This window comes from Augochlora pura, chromosome 4 (genome assembly GCF_028453695.1).
Source record: "Augochlora pura isolate Apur16 chromosome 4, APUR_v2.2.1, whole genome shotgun sequence".
Lineage (NCBI taxonomy): Eukaryota > Metazoa > Arthropoda > Insecta > Hymenoptera > Halictidae > Augochlora > Augochlora pura.
The window spans coordinates 10,173,449-10,194,172 of NC_135775.1; the positions used below are offsets into that span (position 1 = coordinate 10,173,449).

At 43.3% G+C, this 20,724-nt stretch overlaps 2 protein-coding genes across 5 annotated transcripts in view; one reads left to right on the top strand and one right to left on the bottom strand.

Annotated features, from left to right (window-relative positions):
* Rpb8 (DNA-directed RNA polymerases I, II, and III subunit Rpb8) overlaps window positions 1-16,960 on the top strand; it is a 79,562-nt gene extending 62,602 nt beyond the window's left edge. For all 4 annotated transcript variants that reach the window (XM_078179668.1, XM_078179671.1, XM_078179669.1 and 1 more), the window contains exon 4: window positions 16,598-16,960. In XM_078179668.1, the coding sequence (XP_078035794.1) occupies window positions 16,598-16,715 (118 nt within the window). In that variant the 3' untranslated portion in view covers window positions 16,716-16,960. The remainder of the gene's footprint in view (window positions 1-16,597) is intronic.
* Window positions 16,961-18,085: 1,125 nt separating this feature from the next.
* Window positions 18,086-19,943, bottom strand: Wdr92 (dynein axonemal assembly factor 10). Its single transcript, XM_078179667.1, has 4 exons — window positions 19,558-19,943; window positions 18,900-19,400; window positions 18,721-18,818; window positions 18,086-18,649 (listed from the first exon to the last, which is right to left on the bottom strand). Exons 1-4 carry the CDS (start codon window positions 19,822-19,824, stop codon window positions 18,442-18,444), a joined length of 1,074 nt encoding a protein of 357 aa, XP_078035793.1. The 5' UTR covers window positions 19,825-19,943; the 3' UTR covers window positions 18,086-18,441.
* Between the last annotated feature and the right edge of the window lie 781 nt (window positions 19,944-20,724).

A 20,724-nucleotide genomic window follows, 5' to 3' on the forward strand; every position in this document is an offset into this window, starting at 1 on the left:
AACGCGATTCGATGCCTATCCCGCGGATCGATCGGTCCCGATAGTGACCTATATATCGATCCTGGGACACGTCGAGCCCGTCCACGTCGGAAAAGAAATAGAACATAGGAGCCACGGTGATTCGTGCCGATCCGGCCGTAAGTTACCGTGACACTAGAGACATCAATTACGTCGAGAACGAAATTGTTCTCGCTTTTGTTCGCTGAATGGGCCCCATTACAGCTACGCGATTGCAATACCGTCGCCCATCGTTATACCTTCGATTAATTAACAATTTCTAAATCTTACTTCAGAATTATTATTATTATTTCACTTTAACTCCCCGATATCGTATTTATCGTCGTGACGTATTATTAACGTGTATCTAAATTGTTACGCATATTCCATCGGTATACAATAGGTTTGTTAAAGATGTAGTTGATTTTTCTGCATTCTTAATATACGTACTTCAGTAATAATTAACTAATAAGTTACTTCACTTTATCTCTCTGATATCGTGACTATCGTTATGGGTTATTATTAACGTGTATCTAGATTTTTATCGACGTATCATTTTTATCGGGCGACCTTCGGCAAGTTTGATTGGAACCCTGATATTCGGTCAGTGGAAACAGTTTATGCAAACGGCATTACTTGTGGAGACACTACTGCATTCGAGAGAGAGAGGTATAATCGTGACCAGACCTGTTTATGCAAATTATTCGGTTCTCATATTCCGCCTCGCGGATATCGTAGAAATAGAAACGTTTGCTTCGAATTTTCACACGTTTGCTGACGTACGATTACGTCAATCTATAAGACGATCTAAATAATAAACGTGAAGCGAAAAACTTTTTGTACGATACTCGGCTCGCGAGATGAACGACTTCGAAAGTACACATACATACATATGGTGCCACCTGCGACGATGGTTGCAGGAAGTGGAAACGGCAAGTCATGAACAGACGTTTTCTATTCAGCCAACATCGATTATCTCCGACACGAAGCATCGCACGATACAATTATATACTGCATTTTCAATCTATTTTTGCATCGCGGAATAACAACCAGCTGAATTGCAACACCTGTGCCCACCCGCGCGATACATTTTCATACGATATAAAATGCACGCGATTTCTTTTTTCCCGCATTTTCCACCCACAATAATGGAAGCACAAATTGAACGGAATTAAGCGAATGTCGATTCGTAATTTGTATTTTAATATTCGGGTTTGCATTAAAACAGATTCGTGATATTTATTTTAACTAGTTTTAACCTTGTATTGCGATACTCGCGTTTTAATTAAATCAGAGTTGCTCGAGCCAATTTAATTACGTTTCAGGTTTCAATGTTTGATAAGTAGGCTGTTACCTGTAAACCATTTACCTAAATTAACAGACACGGAAGCCAAGCGATAGTTTTTTTCTATCCTTAATCATTTTAATAAGTACGAACTGATACCTCAACATTCTCAGTTTCATTTAATATTTGCACTGTAATAAATTATGCTTATTTGTTTTTACTATGAATGCATAAGATCCGCCTCGTAACGATCAGTGATCCATTTGACACTGTTGGGGAGCAATTTCATGCACGATAAGATAACTTTGATTTCCTTACTAAAAATTCCAAGAAACACAAATTTCGTTAGGAATGATTAAAAATTGAACTTGAAACAACAATGGCCGCTTGTTTCTGCAGAACTCGTTCGTGTTTGCTCGATCCCTGAAACTGCCTGAAAGGGCTAAATAATTCACTGTTCTTACTCTTCCTTCTAAAGAGCTTTTAAAACGTACTCTTTAAAGAAAGATCAACAAAGGAAGATCATTTCCATGCGACTCGTTTAAAACTTCCGTAATAGTGCTCGCGATACTAAACCATCCGACACGCGTAGTTATTGAACGTTCCGGCCATTTAATATATGTTTATTAGAAAATAATCACAGTGCCTGCAGCATCTACTGCACGCATATCGTCGTTGATAGAAACTAACGAAGAGCTAGTTAATACGGAACTGCAAAGTCTGTTACGTCAAGTTTCGTTTTTCTGATCGCTCTTTCAATATCGGTTTTTATTATCGTATGATGCAACTGTTCGCTGGCCGAGAAGAATCGCATTACTTGCGTTGCCAAAACAGCGAATAGTAAATTACATACTTCTATTATCAAGTTTATTCAGCATTCTCGTTTCGTTACGCCCAATAACGATTTGACAAACGCGACAATAGCACCGAGTGTTGCGAAATTACGGTGAAATATAATTTCGCATTCGAGCGATGACATTAGAAAATCAACCACGTCATTTTTCAAAGTCATTTTATGTTAGAAATCGAATTGTTCTATAAGCTAGTAAGCTCAATGTCATATGCATAAAAATAAAACGCAATAAATTATGTAAGTTTGAAATTCTGTAGGTCAAAAGGAATGTCTTGCGAGTTAAAATAGTTTCAAGTGCAAAGTATTAATATTTTTAAATATTTGAATATTTCAACTATTTTAATATTTTAAATCTAGCTTACGGTAAACATCTTCGGATATGCAAGGAAATGAAATTCATTAAGTCGCGTAAATAATTAAAATCGAACGATTTATTACGGAGCAATGTCTACTCGGAATCGCATCGAAACGAACGACCGAAATCGACTGCGCGGAATTCGACGTCGTTATCGACGACGCCTCGTCAGATCTCGACGCAGCTGTTGAAATTAATTTCATGCAAACCGAATTCCCCGCGCACGTTTACGCCCCCGGCTACGAGAACTCCTCCGTGCCGCGGTTATCGGGAACGCGGTCTGCTCGATAAAACGTATGTCTTTCGAATCGATTCGGGCGTCTTCGGGTTAGTCGGTTGAACGCGGTAGATAAACGATATCGGAAACTTTAATGGCCGCGCGTTAAAAATTCAGTCGGCGGGGCCACGAAGGACGTCGAAACGACGTTATCGTCCGAGGCAGCGATGAAAAAAATTCAATTTGTATAGAAAACTTGGTTATAACGGCAAAAATGGAGGGTCAAGGGAAAAATCATTCGTTGACCGTTCCATCAAAGCTTTTCGAGAAAACCCTGTCTCGGTGAATTATTTTCGGTGGTCGATATTTATTACGAAACATCGTGATATCTTATTTATGGAAATCGTCGGAGAAACTGCTTCTACAAGTAGATCGCGAATTTCCATTTTACAAAAACCAAGTCGGATGAAAACTCGAAGCTGAAGAAAAAATAAAACTGCTATTCGTTTATGTTAACCTTTTGCACTGCGACTTCTTTCACAGCTACGTTGATTAGCATCTCTTCATAATTGTCACTAAACCTATCGAGTCCTAAACGCGGCTGACGTGAGGATTGAATTTATTTAAAGTTTTCACAATTTTAATTGGAATGTATGCTTGGATTGAGAAATTTATTCATACATTTTCTATGAAAGAGCACCTACAATTTTGAGAACGTTCAAACAAAAAATAGAGAGGCAATAATTAAAATTTATAACAAAAATTCACTATAACTAAATTTTACATGGGATTTTATATAAAAATCTATATAAAAAATTGGGTCGATAGGTTTAACGTTCGCAGTTAATCTTCACTTACTTTCATTCCGAGGTATTGATTACCTGAATGACCACTTAAATTACCTAAATTTACTTTGATTACTTAAACTTTGTTTCAATGTAGAATCTGTTACATCATTCCCTATAAATAAATTATTAGAACGCTCGCTTCCACCTGAATTTCCGAATTTTATCTTTCGAGTGATGCCTCCACGCATGTAATCATTCAAAATGGCTCATATTTTGGATTTCGAATCCGAAAGATTATCAGTGGACCGCAAATATTTATGCAAAATAAAAATTGTCTAAATCAATTGCAAGAAACCTAAGTCCGATTAAAAACAGCTTTCCTCTTGCAGTCATTTTAATAAGTTACACATAATGTAAATTTTGTCTTTTCAATGTTGCATTTAACCTATTCATTCTTGTAAAAAAATGCGTAAAATTAGCAGTGCAAGTAAACGTATGAAACAATTTTCACGAAAGAACGTCGAAAATGAATTTTTGGCCAGGATAAATGCGTTTCGAGCCCAGTGTGCCCCAACTCGAACGCGAAGTTCGATTCGAGATACAGATCGCCCACCGATCTTCCTCCGCAACTTTGCCAATAGAAACGGTCGACCTTGGCCACCGTGATCTCTCTTCTAAATCTTATCGCGAAGAAAAAACCGCGGACAGCCTCGCGTTCTCTGCAATCGCGAAACCCTAGCCCCGTTTGACAATTCGTTCCAAGCTGTGCTCCTCGCCCCCGTTTCTCATCTTGGCCCGACCCGAGTATCCGCGCGTAAGGTCGCGCGATCGCGTCCCACGTGTGCGCCGAGAAGAGGTCCGCTCCCAGACGCTCGAACGGGTCCAAATAACCCTGGGCTTTTTCGCAACCCCGAGCCATGTATGTTTTGGGACGCGGACCAGAAGGAACCACCGCGCGCGCACCACAGTGTCTCCTCTGTCTCAATCCTCGGCGCGACCTGCCCGCCCCGTCGCGTGTGTGTACGCTCGTCGGTGCATATCGGTGTGTGCCAGTTCGCCTTGCCGGTGTGCCACCTCTGTTTCGAGGTTAGCTGGACACACGCATTTATACGTCGTGGCCCAGCGCCACGCAGCTTGGCACCGGTTTTTTGGCCATCGTTGTGTAATCGTCAGCAGCACCGTTGCGGCCGCCTTCGTTGATGCTTTACTAGCGCAATTCTGGTGGCGTTCGCCTAGTCGCGAGTCCGCCTAGTTCTCGTCGCGAGGTCCGACCAATCGGACAGCATTTTTTTCGGACCGCGAGTCTCGCTTTCGTTTCAATAACAGTGCCGGTCGAGAGCTAGAACGCAGTCGGGACGGGTTCCCGCGATCCGTTCCCCCGATCTTGCAATCCGAGAACCGTCGTCGATCGGTCAAGCCGCCGCTTGTCGAGATCTTTCGGTGCACGAGCCTCGAATCTGTGGTTTCCTCTCTCGCGGCCTCGTGCGCGAGATCCGAGACTGGTCTCGGGTTCCCGTGCGCGGACCGATCCACAAGGAACTATCTTGACACTCGGAAACACCGAGTTGTGTAACAGGGTGTCTCGTAACTCGGGCCACGACCGAAAACCGCCGCTAACTCGGCTATTCGTTGACGCTTTAACGGGCAACGCGCTCTCTGGAAATTCCTCCGCGAGGAATCCGTTGCTTCACGCATACCGCAGTCGCCGTAGAATGGCGAGATTAGTGTTCTTCCGACCGTCGAATACCGAATCCCTATCTATCTGATGTTGGTAATATCCTTTCTCGAAAACCTCAAAGTGAAATTGCAAGCTCTCGGAGGGTGATACAAAAGAACGCCGCCAATGTCCACTGATCTTTCGCGTTTGCATTCCAGTAGGACGATCTCCTCGTTGTCTGTCCCTCGGTCCCGACGCATCGTCGTATCGCCGCAAAGTCCGCCGATGACACTACATTAAAACAACGTCATCGGTCAGAAGGCACTTTGCCATTACACTCGGATGGCAGAATCGATCGTTAAGCTCGTTTAGCGGCAAAGTGGTCCAATTACAACCGCTACCACCTCCCCGTGACTTTTACTTCGTTTGAAAACCACTCGACATTGGTCCGTGGACTTTTCTTGCCCCCGCTCGTCTATCCTATCGTTCCGCCGTTTTCTCCGAGGATTTACGAGCGTTCCAGGCTGTCGTCTGTATCGCGCGCCGCCCGATAAATCGTTCTTCCTTCTTTCCTCGTCTTTCCGATACAGATTAGTATCGGCTGTCGCGGATGATCGCTCAACCGACAATATCCGATTTTCATGGAACTCCGCGGGTACGTGCGTCGGAAAACGTCGGGGGCGTTTTATCTTCAGCTTGAACTCCTCCGCAATGTGGGAATTCGAAACTAAGCGTCTCTAGAACGGGTCCACGGGTCAAGATTGTGTAATCCAACGCAACGGAGATCTAAACTACATCCTCGACGAGTCTGTTCTTCTCTCATTCGTCTATCAATTCTTTGCACTCGAATGTCCCCGCGCAGAGGACGAAACGTGACTACGACATGATTACGACAATTTCAAAAAGAAAAATTTTAACTTATTAATATACCGTATTAATAAATTTTAAAACATTTTGATTAAATTTTACGCGAATTTTTATTTAAATAGAGTAATTATTTTAATTGTCATAGATTAGTTAACTCGACACGGTTGTGGGTAGTCGATCCGAGATAATTGTCCGAGTGCAAAGGATTCATAATGGCGCAGAACATTTCGAATCGGTGAAATCCCAAGGTACTTGGGATAGGATTCGCGGTGGAGGAAAATGAAATAATTACGACCACCTAGATCGGCGCCATTGCGCACGGTAGAACAACAACGGTTGCAGTCGCGTGTGTTTTCTTCCATTTGTCTTCTATCTTCGGACGCCGCCGACACGCATTATAGGAGGCCCGATTTGGCACGCGCGCATCGGCTGCTAGTTTTTGGCACAGCGGATCCTAAGCTGCCTTCCGCAAGAACACCGTTCTCCGCCTCGGATTTATCCTGGAACCGTCCTACTCTCTTTCACGGCTGACTCGTAATTTCCATTCCACATATTGATCTCATAATTCTTACGTTATTACTGGATAGTGTATAGCCCAAGGATCATCGGAGCGTAATGGCTCCTCCGCGAATAACCGACGCCATTGCTCGCACTCCTAGAGTCTCACGAGGAACATTGTTTATCGTATCGCGTCTAGAAGGTCAGGCGTTGATCACGCGAACGTCGGATCTTTATGTAAAATGAAAATCGGAATCTTCAATTGTAAGAAACAGAAGTTAAACGGGAGTAGATTTTTTCCTTTGACCGCTTTCAATAAATTAAAGAGGACGTGAGAACATTCTTCGGTTCTTCTGCCGGCTTCATTGTCTGATATTTCATCTCGCCAATTATAATTCAATAAAATCCGCAGTCTGATTGTTCGACCTTCAAATTAAATCACGACAAATCGTATTCTAGTAGGGGTTGGTACCAACTCCCCCGTATTGCCGACTGTGTCCGAGTTCGATTCATCTGTGTCGAACCACAACAAGAACACAAGGCTATTATTATCGTTCCTGTTGCCTACCATCGGCCCATCTTCGCAGTTGTTATAAATAGAGGTTCGGTCAGCGGTAACTTCGATCTTCCGTTTTGTCCCTACCCCATCAACCGGGTGTCCTTACGCGTTTCGCGGTTCGTTCCTCGAAGAAACCATTCCATAACCTCGAGCATGGGACAGTTTCCTGTCCACTGTAACGATCGATTCCTCTTCGAACGATCATCGAACGCTTGCGAAACAATTTTTCGACCAGGTAGTTTCTACGGTGCAAGACCGAACACGATCCGCAAGGTTCGATCGCGATGAATCGTTGGATCGATCGATGGAATTTGGCGCGGCTGGGTCCAAAACCGTCCTCCGGTTCTGGTCCGCGAGAAAGACCCGATATATACACGAAGATTGTGTAACAGAGAGCCGGGACAAGCGGCGAGAGTGCTGCGCCGTGTGCTCTACGGCCGTGTCTCATAGTTCGTTGGTGGCTCGCACCAGCACCGAGCCTCTAGTCGTCGTCTAGTCGTCGGGCGTATCACGTGTGCAGTCGCGTATCTCTCGGCGCAGCGCGTTTGTCTCGTCTAATTAGTGCATGTGTTCCGGCCGCCTTGATGTCGTGGATTCCGGGTGTTTATCGATCGGCCGCGATGGTTCGATCACGGCCATCGGACTTTGTTACCGACCGCCGATACACGTGGCTCTATCCGCCCCCCTCCCCTCCCCTCCACCCGAACTTCGCCGAAAAGCGGCGATGCAGTTCTTTTTGCACCGAAATTTGACTTCGCATTGTATTTGTCCCGTTCTACTGTGATTATCGTACCAGAGTTGTCGTCGTCATCGTTGTCATGGTTGTTGTCGTCGTCGTCGTCGTGGTCATTTCAAGGTCGCGAGGGTCGATCGTAAAGCGATCACGCACGACCGCCTGTGGATATTCGTCCGACGACGGATGATCGATCGGAAGTAATATCTCGGCCGTGTTACCGGTTCTATCGAGATATCGATCGTGATTCTGTGTACGCATTATACAACCGGTGCCTGTGCACGCACACGCAACAAACATAAGCACGAGTGCAATAGAGGGAAGACCGTGAGATTCCAAATTGATTTCGTCGAACGAATTCCTGCACACGCCTCTGTCTTCAAGGTCGTAATTGTGTAACAAGCGTTAGCGACGCGCTCTGCCCCGACAGACGGACCGGACCGTGAGTTGCAGTTGCGAGCTGCACGCTCGTTGTGTTTGTAGTGGTGGTTCTATCAACGATCGACGGTGTCACGAAATATCGCCTGTCTCTCGGCTCCTCTTCTCGTTCCGTTTGTTATTAGTCTTCTTTTTCTTTCTACTTTGTTTCCCCTTTGCTTTTCGTTTCTCTTTTCTTTCGTTTCGTCAGGCTCTGTTTCGCGCGATTTCCTCGATCCTGTATCTCGGGATCGGCATACCACGATTATGTAACCCGAAACGGATCGGCCGGCTATAATTGTCTCGAGTTTATTAATCGATTCGTAGCCTCGCGAGGGAAACAGCGAGCATCTCGAACAGTTGCGTAACGCGTGTGAATTGCACTTGCCGCGTCGGTAACGTAGAACCACCGTTGTTTTCTCTCGAAAACCGGCCCGCTCGGGCGTTAGTTTTCGTGCACGTTGCCGAAGACGACGGCTTCGTTTTTGTTGGCGAGGCCTAACGGAAATCAATCGTCCACACGATATTCCATCATCGGTCGTATATTCCTGAATCTCTTCGGTAGTTCCGTCAGTCGGTGGTGATGTCAACTTCGGAGTTTCATCTTCGAACGGTTTCCTCCTCGAATACCTGCCACGCGCAGAGAAATATTTACAAACCGAACGCCGTTGCACGTAAAGTAGTGTTATATTCGTCAATGTTGTCACCTGGCAAGATAGCCGAGTCGCGATTGTGCAATCAACCTGTGTTTGCATCGTCGTCCCAGCCGCGCACTGCTCGGTGGAATCGTCGTGTAACTCCGCCGAGATACACCATGTCCGGGAATTTTTTAATATCGAAGCTTCATCGACGGGATTCCACGTGACCCCGACGATTTCAACTCTCCCGGTAAACCTGTGTGATTTAAACGTGGACGAACTTGTGTGCGCGGGACTCCTTCGAATAATCTGCTCTCTTAACGCATCGATTTTAAGCAATGGTAATTGAAATTTACTAAACGGTAGGAATAAACGACGATTTCGAAACAAAACGCATCTAATGCGAACCGATCGCACGTGGCGGCGGCACGTGACCGAAATCGAACATCGCGCGCATAGTTGCCCCGATATATCGCAGATCTTGGTCGCGACGGTCGAAACCGTCGATGATTAAACGCGTCGAAGAGAGTTGCCACGATTTCTGACCCGGAAATAAATCGGGATCGTTCGAAGCGCGTCGAGGAGACGCTTTCATCGGACAATTGTTTTAATTGCACACGGCAAGGTGTTACATTCAGTGTACCTAACGAGCGCGCCGCGACGCCTTGGCGTCGCGGCGCCGAGGACAGTTTATCTATTATTAGAAACAACTCTTCTCCTCGTTCCGCCCTTACGCTCGACGCGATTTTCAGTTTTCCACTCTGCCACGGCTACTTGAACAGTCAGCCGATCGCGAACATCTCGTCTCGAATCGTTGCGAGATTTTCGAACGCGCTCCAACGATTTCTCGTTCTTTTGTCAGTTACTTTGCTTACTAGTCACCAAACACCAGAACAATTGGATTGATTTTTAACAATACAATTCCACGGACTATTTACACATCCTAGCATAGTACGAAGATTTAAACTTCGAATTCGCCAATTGTATATGCCGTGAATATGCAAAACCCGACGAAAGCATCCTCGAAGTTCGCAACGAAATTTATCTAAACTTAAGCTCTCGCGCGCGGCATTGACGCCTTAATTGAAAATTCGAACGAATTTGGACGGGGGCGGCCTTTGATAATAGATGCAGTTAAAAAAAAAATATAATAAAAACCAGCCGGTTTGCAGGGTGCGAAGTAATTAGTCCACTGTGTTTGAGCCATTTGAGACTGGTAACGCGAAAACGGGCGCGTTCTTTGTTTCGTTCTATCCATATTGTCGCCGAACGCGGACGCGAATAAAGCTCCGGGGTTGTGGGGAGAGGAGGGGGAGGGGGAAGTCCGGATGAAAACCAATTTGCCCTGGCCGCGTTTTTCTATCAATCGCGTTTTCCGCGCGGGACCGAAAACACTCGACGGTGTTAAATTAACGTATCGGTGTTGTCGACGCGCGCGACCTAGACCTGCCAATCCGCGTTTTTCACGCGTAACATAAACGGAACGCGGAATGCTCGCGGAAAAGTAAATCGCAGCGATACCACGCGATAATTGTTTACGATTGAGCCGACGGACGTGGTTTTTCGATACCTCTTGCAAAATACTCGTAACTGTAGCGCGATTAATTCAACGGTATAAACATATTAGTGGAAGAAAACATTTTGTGAACAAATAATAATAATAATAATAATAAAAATCTAAAAAGCTCTTTAAATTTAAAGTCTCCAGACTGCAAGAGTGGTTGTCGTAGAGAGTGCCATCGATTAGTACGCATGGCATAATCACGATATAATAACAATAATAAAATCGTTTCGATGTTGAATAATCAGTTAAGAAACTAATTAATCGAAGAACCAGACAGTCTACGGTGTTCGATGCAATCAATCATCGTGTGTTCGAGGGGTTGAGCATGGGAGTTTGATAAAGTAAAAGTAAAAGTACAGCGAAGGAAGGCAAGACGAGAAACAGTGTGAAAATGGGGAAGTGAGAGAGAGAGAGGGAGAGAGGGAGAGAGAGAGAGAGAGAGAGAAAGATAGAGGGATCAAAACGAGACTGTAGAGAGCACGAACGAGAGCAAACGGAAGCGAGCCAATATGAGATTACAGGGCAGTTGGGGCTCGTGCCAGATGCGCGTTTACACGGGCCGTGAATACTGTAAATGCACTATCTGGTACGACATCTCTCCTGTCACCGCCACCAGTAACGGTCTTCGAGCTGCTGCTACTTTTCGGCGGTGCGACGCGACCAAATATATCAAAAAACGAAAACAGAGACCGAACTAAAACGATCATTCGGTAGCGCACGCGTCGACCGTTTCACCGTGATCTGTCCTTTCGTTCGGAAAAGGGCAGAGATAACGTCGACCTTCCGTTTTTAACCCTTCGATTACAAAGTCTTGACCGGCTCGACTGTAAATGTTCCACGCGTGTACCAACCGTTTCGCAATCGATGAGAAACCGCCTCCGAGTAGCGCACCGAGATAAGAACAAAGTACTCTGGTTACCAGCGCTTCATCTACCGGTAGCGTTCCATCAGTCTTTTTCAAATCGAACGTTTCAGGATAAATTCAAGGCCTCAAAAGCTAGAGTAGTTTTAGCCGTGATCCAACAATCTATTTGAAATTTAATGCGACAATTGTCTAACAAAAGTGTTGTTCGAAAAAGAGGTACACGGTGTTTAAAGCGTTAACAAATAACAGTTTCACGAATCATTTTAATGGATGGTTGGATCGTTAGAGAAATTCCAAAAATATTCTGCTTCGATTGCAAAGCATTGGTAAACGTTTTGTTTCTTTCTCGAAACAGTTTCGGTCCGCGGTCGAATAACGATCGGGGTCTACACAGTCCGGCCATCGTGCAAACTCTCGAAGGGTTGGAACGAGATTCCCCTACGCGAACTCGACGGTGTGTGTTTGTACAGACACACCGCGCCGTCGTTACAGTTCCTCGGAACGTATTTAGCCGATGCTTCCGCACGATTGGAAGAAGCGTGTCCTTGATTCTCGTTTATAAAACTGGCGTATACCAACGCGGGGTGGGGGTGGTAAAAGGAGCGTGCACTCATCCGACGACGATACCGCGATGAACAACGAGGGTGCAGATTGCGTGTGTCAATAAGATCGCGTCTTTATCCTCGTCTATGTGTCATCCCAGCAGAAAAATCCACACGTCGATGAGAGTATTCTCCGACGCGGTGTCATTGAAAACATTACGGGGATACAATGTCAGGTTACGTCACGCTCGCGGAACGACGGAATCGAGGGACAATCGGAGACGCGAAGAACAAGGATCGCGTTACTCGAGCAGTGTATCGTGTTCAGTTCCGGTATCGTGTAACGTCATGCGCGCTGACGTTACTCGATCGTTTGTTACAATATTGATACTGTTTATTGACAGGATTCACGATACCCGGATTTTCACGCGAACCGAATAATTTTATCGTTCCCGGGACGGCGGTTGCGCTCGCGCCTCGGAAACACGTTGGAACGATTTACCGGACGCGCCAATTCGTGTTCGATCGAATTAACAATAAGCCTCCCGAGCGATTTCGTATTTATTGTCTCAAAGCTGCTAAAATGATGCAGGGCTTTTCATGGAAAATGATTAAATAAAATTCTCGATCCATGCGTACGTCGTAACGAAAATGGCGAGAGAAGTTACAAAGAAATACAGATTGGCGACATTTAGAGCTCGGCGGGTTTATTGTTAAATTGTTAAATCAAGTCATAAATAACTGTCGAAGTAACTAGGTAGATCCCATTGTTTGTATCTACTCGCTACGAATGAGAACAAACGAATTTTGCTTTCATTAAATAGGTGTAAGGGTTAAAATAAGTCAAATAAAAAAGCAAAAATGTAAGTAAAAAAATAAGTTATATGAAAACGAAAGTTATTTATGACTGTCAGTCGATGAGACGTTTCAATCGATAGAGAAAAATGTAACTGCATTTGAACCTTGGGCTACTACGGATTTACACGGAATGTTCGATCGTGTCCGAGCGTTGTGTTTATTGCTCTTCGAAACAATGCAACGCATTTCGTACGGAAAACTTGCGAAGATATATTTTGCAATCAGGTAGTAGTCCAGGATTAAAAATGGCGCAGCAACGCCGAAAACTTAGCTCGTGCCAAGATGCACGGTCGTCGAGGCTTTGCAATGCGCGTATAGCCAAGTTAAAATTGGATCGTAGATTCAGATTGCGAAATTACAATCTAAAACCGGACCGTTGTCGAGTATCCGCCGTTAGGAATCGCGAAACACGGGTCGAACACGTGCGAGTACGTCTAATTGGCACAATCGAAAATTACGACGATTCGTCGAACATGTTTATAACAGTTTTATAATTGTTCTAGTTGGTAGCCGCGAGCTTCGCAGTATTCTTACATGATACATGTAGTCGTCGTTGTGAGTATGGTAATAAAGTGTTTTGCGGTGCCACCATTTTAGTTCGTAGGAACGCTATTTCGAGCAAATAATGCAACAACGGCTGGTTCGAAACGGGCGTATTTACCAAAGCCATGGGAGTCAAGACGAACGAACGAAGACAGCGAGAGATCCACCGCATGAAATTTTTCATCTAATCGCAGTAGACGTTGTACGTTGCGGCCGCCGCTTAAACTTCTTCGATAGCCGTTATATTATTGCTTATTCTCGCAACCGTGTTTTAACAACTGCAATCGAGAGTTCACTTCGCGACGGCAAAGCTAAATAAAAAGCGAACAGTCATTGTCTGTGTCTCTAGATTCGTATACGCCCGCAGCGAGAACGCGTAAAAGCTCCCGCAAACATTCGCGAGCGTACCCAAGTTTCCCGGACATTTCCATCAGGGATACAACGCGCCGCGCGCATTAACGGAGATTTTTCGTGTCGGCGTCGTCGGAAGTTTCGCCGCGAACACTCGCGTTAGTCTGCGGGAGCGTTTACCAGCGACGAGGATACACGAGGAACCTGTTCGCGGACCGCGGCATGTCGCAATAAATCTATCCGCCGGCACGGAAAGAATCTCGTCGCGACTTGCAAAAATCGAGCCGCGGATTTCCACGGTGCGTGTCCTGTTATTACATCGGCGTTCGTAAACGCGAGTGTTCGCGGCATTCTACGGTGGCCCGAACGCAGCTATAAAACGATCGGCCGAGCGTGCGCGTCTCGCGGATTGCGCTCGTCCCTTCTTTGCTCGCTATCTTCCGAACGATTTTTGCCGGCCGTTGCCGCAGATTTCACGGGATCGCGCGGCAAGAATCGTTCGGACACGAGACACGGTTGGACCGCCGATGATTCTTGTTGCTCACGGCCGGATAGTTTTATGGCCGGCGCGGTGGGAATCGTTGGTGCGCGACGCGGATACACCGCAAATAATTGTTTGCCGGCTCTCTTCGTAGCCGGCGGCGGCACGCGGTATCGCGACAAGAATCGCTCGGACACCGGACCAACATTATTCGCGAGCGTTTTACGTCTGGCTGCTGGCCCTTTCATCCATGGCACGCTTCAGTCGTCGCGTTATGTAAGACACGCGTGTCCCACTTCGATGAGAGTATCGTAATGATCGCGTTTATTCGCGATGTATCGGCGTGCCGCTGCATCATCCGAGATCGCCAATGATTATGTAACCGGGCGCGCGATGTTTGGCTGGATTTCTTCCGACCCACGACGTTCGTGAACGACCTGTGAAAACACCAGGATCATAAGCACGAGCATCGACGCCGGTTTCTTTATTCGGATAATTTTCGTTAGTATGTAAGCCACGCCTTCTTCTCGTCGCGACACGATCACACACACACACACATGCCTTTTTGTCATTGTCGTCGACCGCTGCTCGTTGTAATTCTAATGGCAATAAAAATCATGCTGTGCATCCCCACCTCCCATCAATTTCATTTCATACCGTCACCTTTCGTCGTATGTAGGTCTTCGGAGTCTCTCGATAGTTACGATAGAAGCTTCTTTTCGGTATGTCGCAGATCGATCTTGAATATCTTGTATTCGAACCACGGACACGGTCGTTCGAAAGCTTCGGACCAGCGTATCTCAAATTGCAAACGATTGTCGCGAAAGTAGACGAATTCCTTTGATAAGCTTGATTCCAAACTTTCGAGCGATTGCGTTCCCGAGCTTTGATTTTATGATCAGACGAACGAATTAAATTTAACAGATTTAACGAATTCCGAACGATATAGCACTCGTAGAGGTTCTGAGATTTATTGTAAAGAAACGGACCGATTCGAAGAGAGGCGGTCGATTCGCGAATTTTCATTGTCAATGTCGCATCGAAGGCTCCAGATATCGATAACCGAGAGAAGTTTAATATAGAACTAGACTCGATTGAGGACGCGATCTCTAGGTGAGAACGGAGTACCCGATAGATGGGAGAAGCAGATACCCAGAATACATCGGTTAAAAATAATCGCTACTCACTGGGGAATGGTCGGATATTTGGGAACAAGGTCAATCGATAGCATCGCAACTTCCGAAATATGTGTATAAACGTTTGACACTCGTTTAAAGAGTCATCTCGTATCGCCAACGAATAGTACTGCTCGTTCGACGTTCGGAGCACGATCGCTGCCTCGAAGCAAGAGGACACTCGGAACAGAAGCATTTGTCACTTTATCATCGTTATCGCTATCGGACTGCGGATGTTTATAGAAACTTACATACATATCTTCGTGATCGACGGTCGAGGGAAAATTAATAATTTCGATCGAGAACAACGTAACCGTTGTTCTTTACACGAATATACATAAAGATGCGCAGACCCGAATGACCTTCATCTTTTCTTCCTCGTGCGTTCGATGCGTATTTCTCGAAAAATTACAAATCACGAGATGCAAAGCACCCCTGCCGGATTTATTTTTAAACACGGGGTCGACGCGATGCTCGTACAAATTCTTAAAAAATTGAGGCAGCTTTATTCGAATCGTTTTGCGACAATATTATATCTGAGAATATATATCGCGGACGTTATCCCTGCTGCGCGTAACCAATCAACAGTTTCCTTACGTTCGAACTGCTTGCCAAACGAGATAACGTTTCATCTTCTTGCGTGAACATTACGAGCCAACCTAGTTCGAACGATACGGAAAATCCTGCTGCTCTAATTGCCGAGGAGTATATTTCCTGTGTCGACTCTTTAAAAACATCTGCGGCATTGCGGAACTCGAGGACATCTGTTACGCCACCATAACGACAGGACTAACAAAGCCGCAAGGGAGTCAACGTGGCCGAAGACGAGGGTCCAGGAATCCTTGGGAGAAGATTTTTGCGATTGGCATGTTGGCAGTGTGGTTAGCTGGTTGTGTGGCTAATCTTATTCACGACCGCTATCGGCACTGCAATTATATGACGATCGCGGATCTACGATCAAGAACGCCGGAAACTGGAGACTTCAAGAACGAACAGAAAATCTGCTAAAACCACTGTTCACGGTCGATTGTTACATTTTATTCGCAAAGGCGTACTGCAAGGGGTGAAGGAACGGTTGTGATTGAATTTACAGAAATTCTCAAGTTCGGCGACAGAACTTCATTGCTCGAGTTGCGTAGAGCCTATTTTTGTTCTCTGAATATATTATTAAACGAGGATTAAACACGGCGAAGTAACTGCAATTAAGCGTTATAAATAGTCCCTTAATTCGTCGATTTTCACATCGAGGACAGCGGGACCAGTTCTTGATGCGAAAATCGATTTCGTAGCAGAACAATGGACGTCCTTATCGAGTTCGATGTGACTTAGAGCCCACTTTTTCCTTTTGTTGCAGATCTGCCTACGTATCATTCGGAGGATTGCTGATGAGGTTACAGGGTGATGCAAACAACCTACACGGTTTCGAGATCGATCAACATATGTACCTGCTCATGAAGAAACTGGCATTTTAACTGCGTCATACGTTCGCAACATGACTTAGGAAATTCCTATTCGAAACACATTCAAGAGAGGTGTCACAGGCTCGCAATCGAACTGTCCGAAGTAATCAATGTATCTACGCGAAAACGGTTCTATGCATCTCTATTTTGAAAAAAAAATCAGGTACACGCTATTCTTCATGAATTACCATCGAGCATTTTCACTGTCATTGCTATTTGTGTGATATGGTAATTAATAAAGATATTTTTGCACTTGATACCCTTATTCCTTTCATCCTTCTTTGTCTACAGTTCGTTTTAAAAATTAAGGCGACGCCGCGATTTCTCGTCCAAGCTGAAGATTAATCAACTGCTCCGCAACATCGATCGCAATCGTCTCAAAATAAGAAGTCATGACAAATAGCCTAATGTAAGTCTAAAAACTGAGGAAATATTTCGAGAAATAGCAAACAAGGAGGAAGAGGTCCAACTACAAACGATCCAAATCATACACATACAAGAAGTAGTAGATACAACATATCTTACAAAATTGTGCGAGTCTCAAAGAATTCCTAAGTATAGTCTATGTAGGTGTAATTAGCTATTATCTGCCTTAACTCAAAATCGCTACCTGCAATCGTGTTGCAGTCGGTATAGATCGCAAAAGTATATGAAACACAAAAGTAGATATTCCCATGCATTTTTATTAAATTAATTTAGTACATTATTGGATGTAATAGATTTGTTAGGAACAAATATAAATAGTACAGTATTAATATTATTAGACTGGACAACTCGTTAAAAATACTTGAACTACAACGTGTGTGTGAAACGCCATTTTGGAGAACACAGCCGGGAACGAAACACGCTGTCCGATTGAAACCTGATTTTACCGAGGATAGGAGAGCAGGAGATGAAAAATCACGCGATGGAGGGACAACCAGAAGGGGAAGAGCCAAGAATTAATTTATGTAATTAATCTCGCAGTATTTCTGACCTTGTACGGCTGAACGCTACCTCGAGCAATGTGGCATAAGTGCACTTGGCGTGGGCTCGCCTAGAGCCCCAACATGGCAACTCATTGCATAACGCGTCGTCCTACAGCATGGCTGCCACTTAATAAGGGTCTGATCCTAAATAGATTGGCCCAATGACATATAATTCGCTTTTATCTGACCGCTCGAGTGAGGTTACGCAACGCTTCTAACCGCAAGGTACATAGAAAATGAAGAAAAATCGATGGGCGTGAAGGCTATGGTGCTGCCATCTTTTGCAGCCGCTATGAAATTGCATTATCGCGAAACTATGATAAGTAGACTGTCGATCTTTATGCAAATTCTCGTTTTTATAATTTTTTATGAAGATTAAAATCGAGGAAAAGTTTGCTCTGTTAATTATAAGATGACTCATTCTATATAGAAAATAAGAATGCAATTAGATCTCATTTATTTATACGTTTTATTACAGTTTAAAAATCTGTATATGCATAAATGCGAACTTCGATCTTCAGTAAAAAAGGGTTTAATAGAAATAAATCTATGAAAGTTAGTTTTTTTTTTAATTTTGCTTCTTTATCGATAAAATATAAATTAGAACAAATAATATTATATACAATCAGAGGTAACTCACGAGGCAATGATAAAGTGTTTCCAAAATATTACTCCCTAGCTGTTGATTGATAATACACTGTGAAGTAACGATATATTCTAAAACCTACGTTCGCTCTGCATATAACTTATAGGTGGTTCTATTTGTTGAGTTAGTAGGTATTGAGTTTTGTAGTGATAATAACTCTCAAACATTGATCAAATGCTGTACAAACAGCAAGTCCCTGCTTGTCTGGACTCCAATCCAAAGAACTGACAGGCTGTGTTGAAAGAGTAACATTTTGCAAAAGACTCAGATTACCAACAACTCCTTGTTCTATTCCATCTGCATCTGTCTGTTTTCTTTTCTCTGGATAGTTGCTAAAATTAAGAAAACATATTTATCACAAATGCCTCATTAATGATAAAATATATACAACATTTATGCTCACTATTTCCATAGACAAAGGCTTCCACTACCACCACCAGTGACAAATATTTCTCTATTTTGTGGCAGATGCCTGACAAGCCATACTGTTGAATTATGAGCCTGAAATTATTACGTATATGATATCAAATTTCTTACAAATGTTAATTGCATTAGAATTTTATTCTTGCAAATAATATGTACCTTCTCAGTGAGGTAGGCAAATCCTTTTTTGGGATGCTGCGTTTTTAAATCGAATAGATAGAATTTAGATTCCAGAGTAGTTGCTACCAATTTGTTCATTGGAATATCTTTTCTATCGAATTCGATACTACAAATGCCATTCTTCAAATTACTTTCCCATTCAAGCGACATTGTTCGTAAATTGAACATTTTTATGTCCCCATTATCATAACCAGAAGCTACAACTCTTTGCTCGGAGTTGTAAGAGTTGCCAAATGTGACTGTCCAACAATCTCTACGAACTTCTCCTTCTTTAGGTTCCATAACAGCTACTGGTTGGCCTTTTTGCCTTGGATCCCAAACTTTAACACTTCCATCCCTGGAACCAGTTACTAATTCAGGTGCTCCACATCCAATACTTTGCCCACCAACACCATCAATGCTATTTATTATCTCCTTATGAGCATTCGCTGTGTAAATTGGTATTGAAGGATCTTCTAAGTTGTAGATATTGAGTTTACCCTAATAAAGAAGACTAAAGATGACCTAAGTCTTCTGCAAAAAAAGCATCCTTGCAACAAGGACTTCAATTTCTGATTCAAAATGCTATTGTAATATTCTTTTGTACAATAACTAGCTTTTCAAGTTAATTTAAATTCTATGAAAATTCATGTAATACCTGGAAATCACCAGTCGCCAAATATCTATCCTTTAAACTAGAAGTTTTAAAAGTTCCGCATTTTATTGGCTGTGATCTTTCAATGTCTTTTACGAGCTTCAATTCTCCGCTAGAAACTTCATAGATTTGTATAATACCACTACCACGCGGCCGAGAGCCCATAACCACAAACTTCGCACTACACGGTATCCATTTAGCATCGAATAGAGAGTAATTTACTGATTTTTCAATATGACAAATGATTTGTGGTTTTTCAAGTTTCTCCATAATTATCACAATCCGTTTCCTGTTCAGGCACTTCAGTCTCCGAAAATCTTGACAGCCAGCAGTTCAAAGTGGTATCCATAAACAAACTCGCGTACCATCTGCTGCGAAATATTTGAACTAGGTATAAAACAATACTTGCACATATGTATACCTAGGCTTAGAACGTGCTGCAGGGTGGTGAAAATACGACACTGTCATTTGAAATTTCCATTGGCATTATTCAATACTATTTGCGAAGTCTGCTACAGATTCCAGACCACCACTTGAAATTATATCGCAAGAAGTATAAAATTCAGAATAAAGAATGCTTCTAATAAAAATTAAACTAACTTAATAAATGTGTTAATTATAAATAAACAGTTTGTTTGATTTCAAAATTATTACATATATAGATCATTTTTAGAATTTACGAGCAAAATATGTATTATGTTTTTGTTTCTAAATACATATGTTTTACAGCACAGTCAGTAATTTACTAGTATTTTATTAGTAATTAAATTTTGCTTAATAATAATAATAATAATTTCAATGTATAATGTAGCTATTATGCCGAAGAGCTACAATTATTGATTTCCTCTTTTCGCATCATGTTCTTTCTATTCTCTTTTTTTTAAATTTTGAATTTTATGTGTACATATTGACATTCTATCTACTCTTAACTTAAAATACGGACAGACTTTATTTTGAAGGCTTGGAGATAACATCGTTTTATCCAGGAAATAAAGTTGTTTAGAGACGATTTCTATGTAACTAGTTAATTTTTACAAGGTACTCCCAGGCCACAGCTTGATTCATTCGCGACACTGATACAGAAATTTCCTTTGCTTTAATTGGTTAACGATTCATTACTGAGATAGGATAGGACCAAGATTATGTACTCTAAGCATTCCTTTTCCCTCT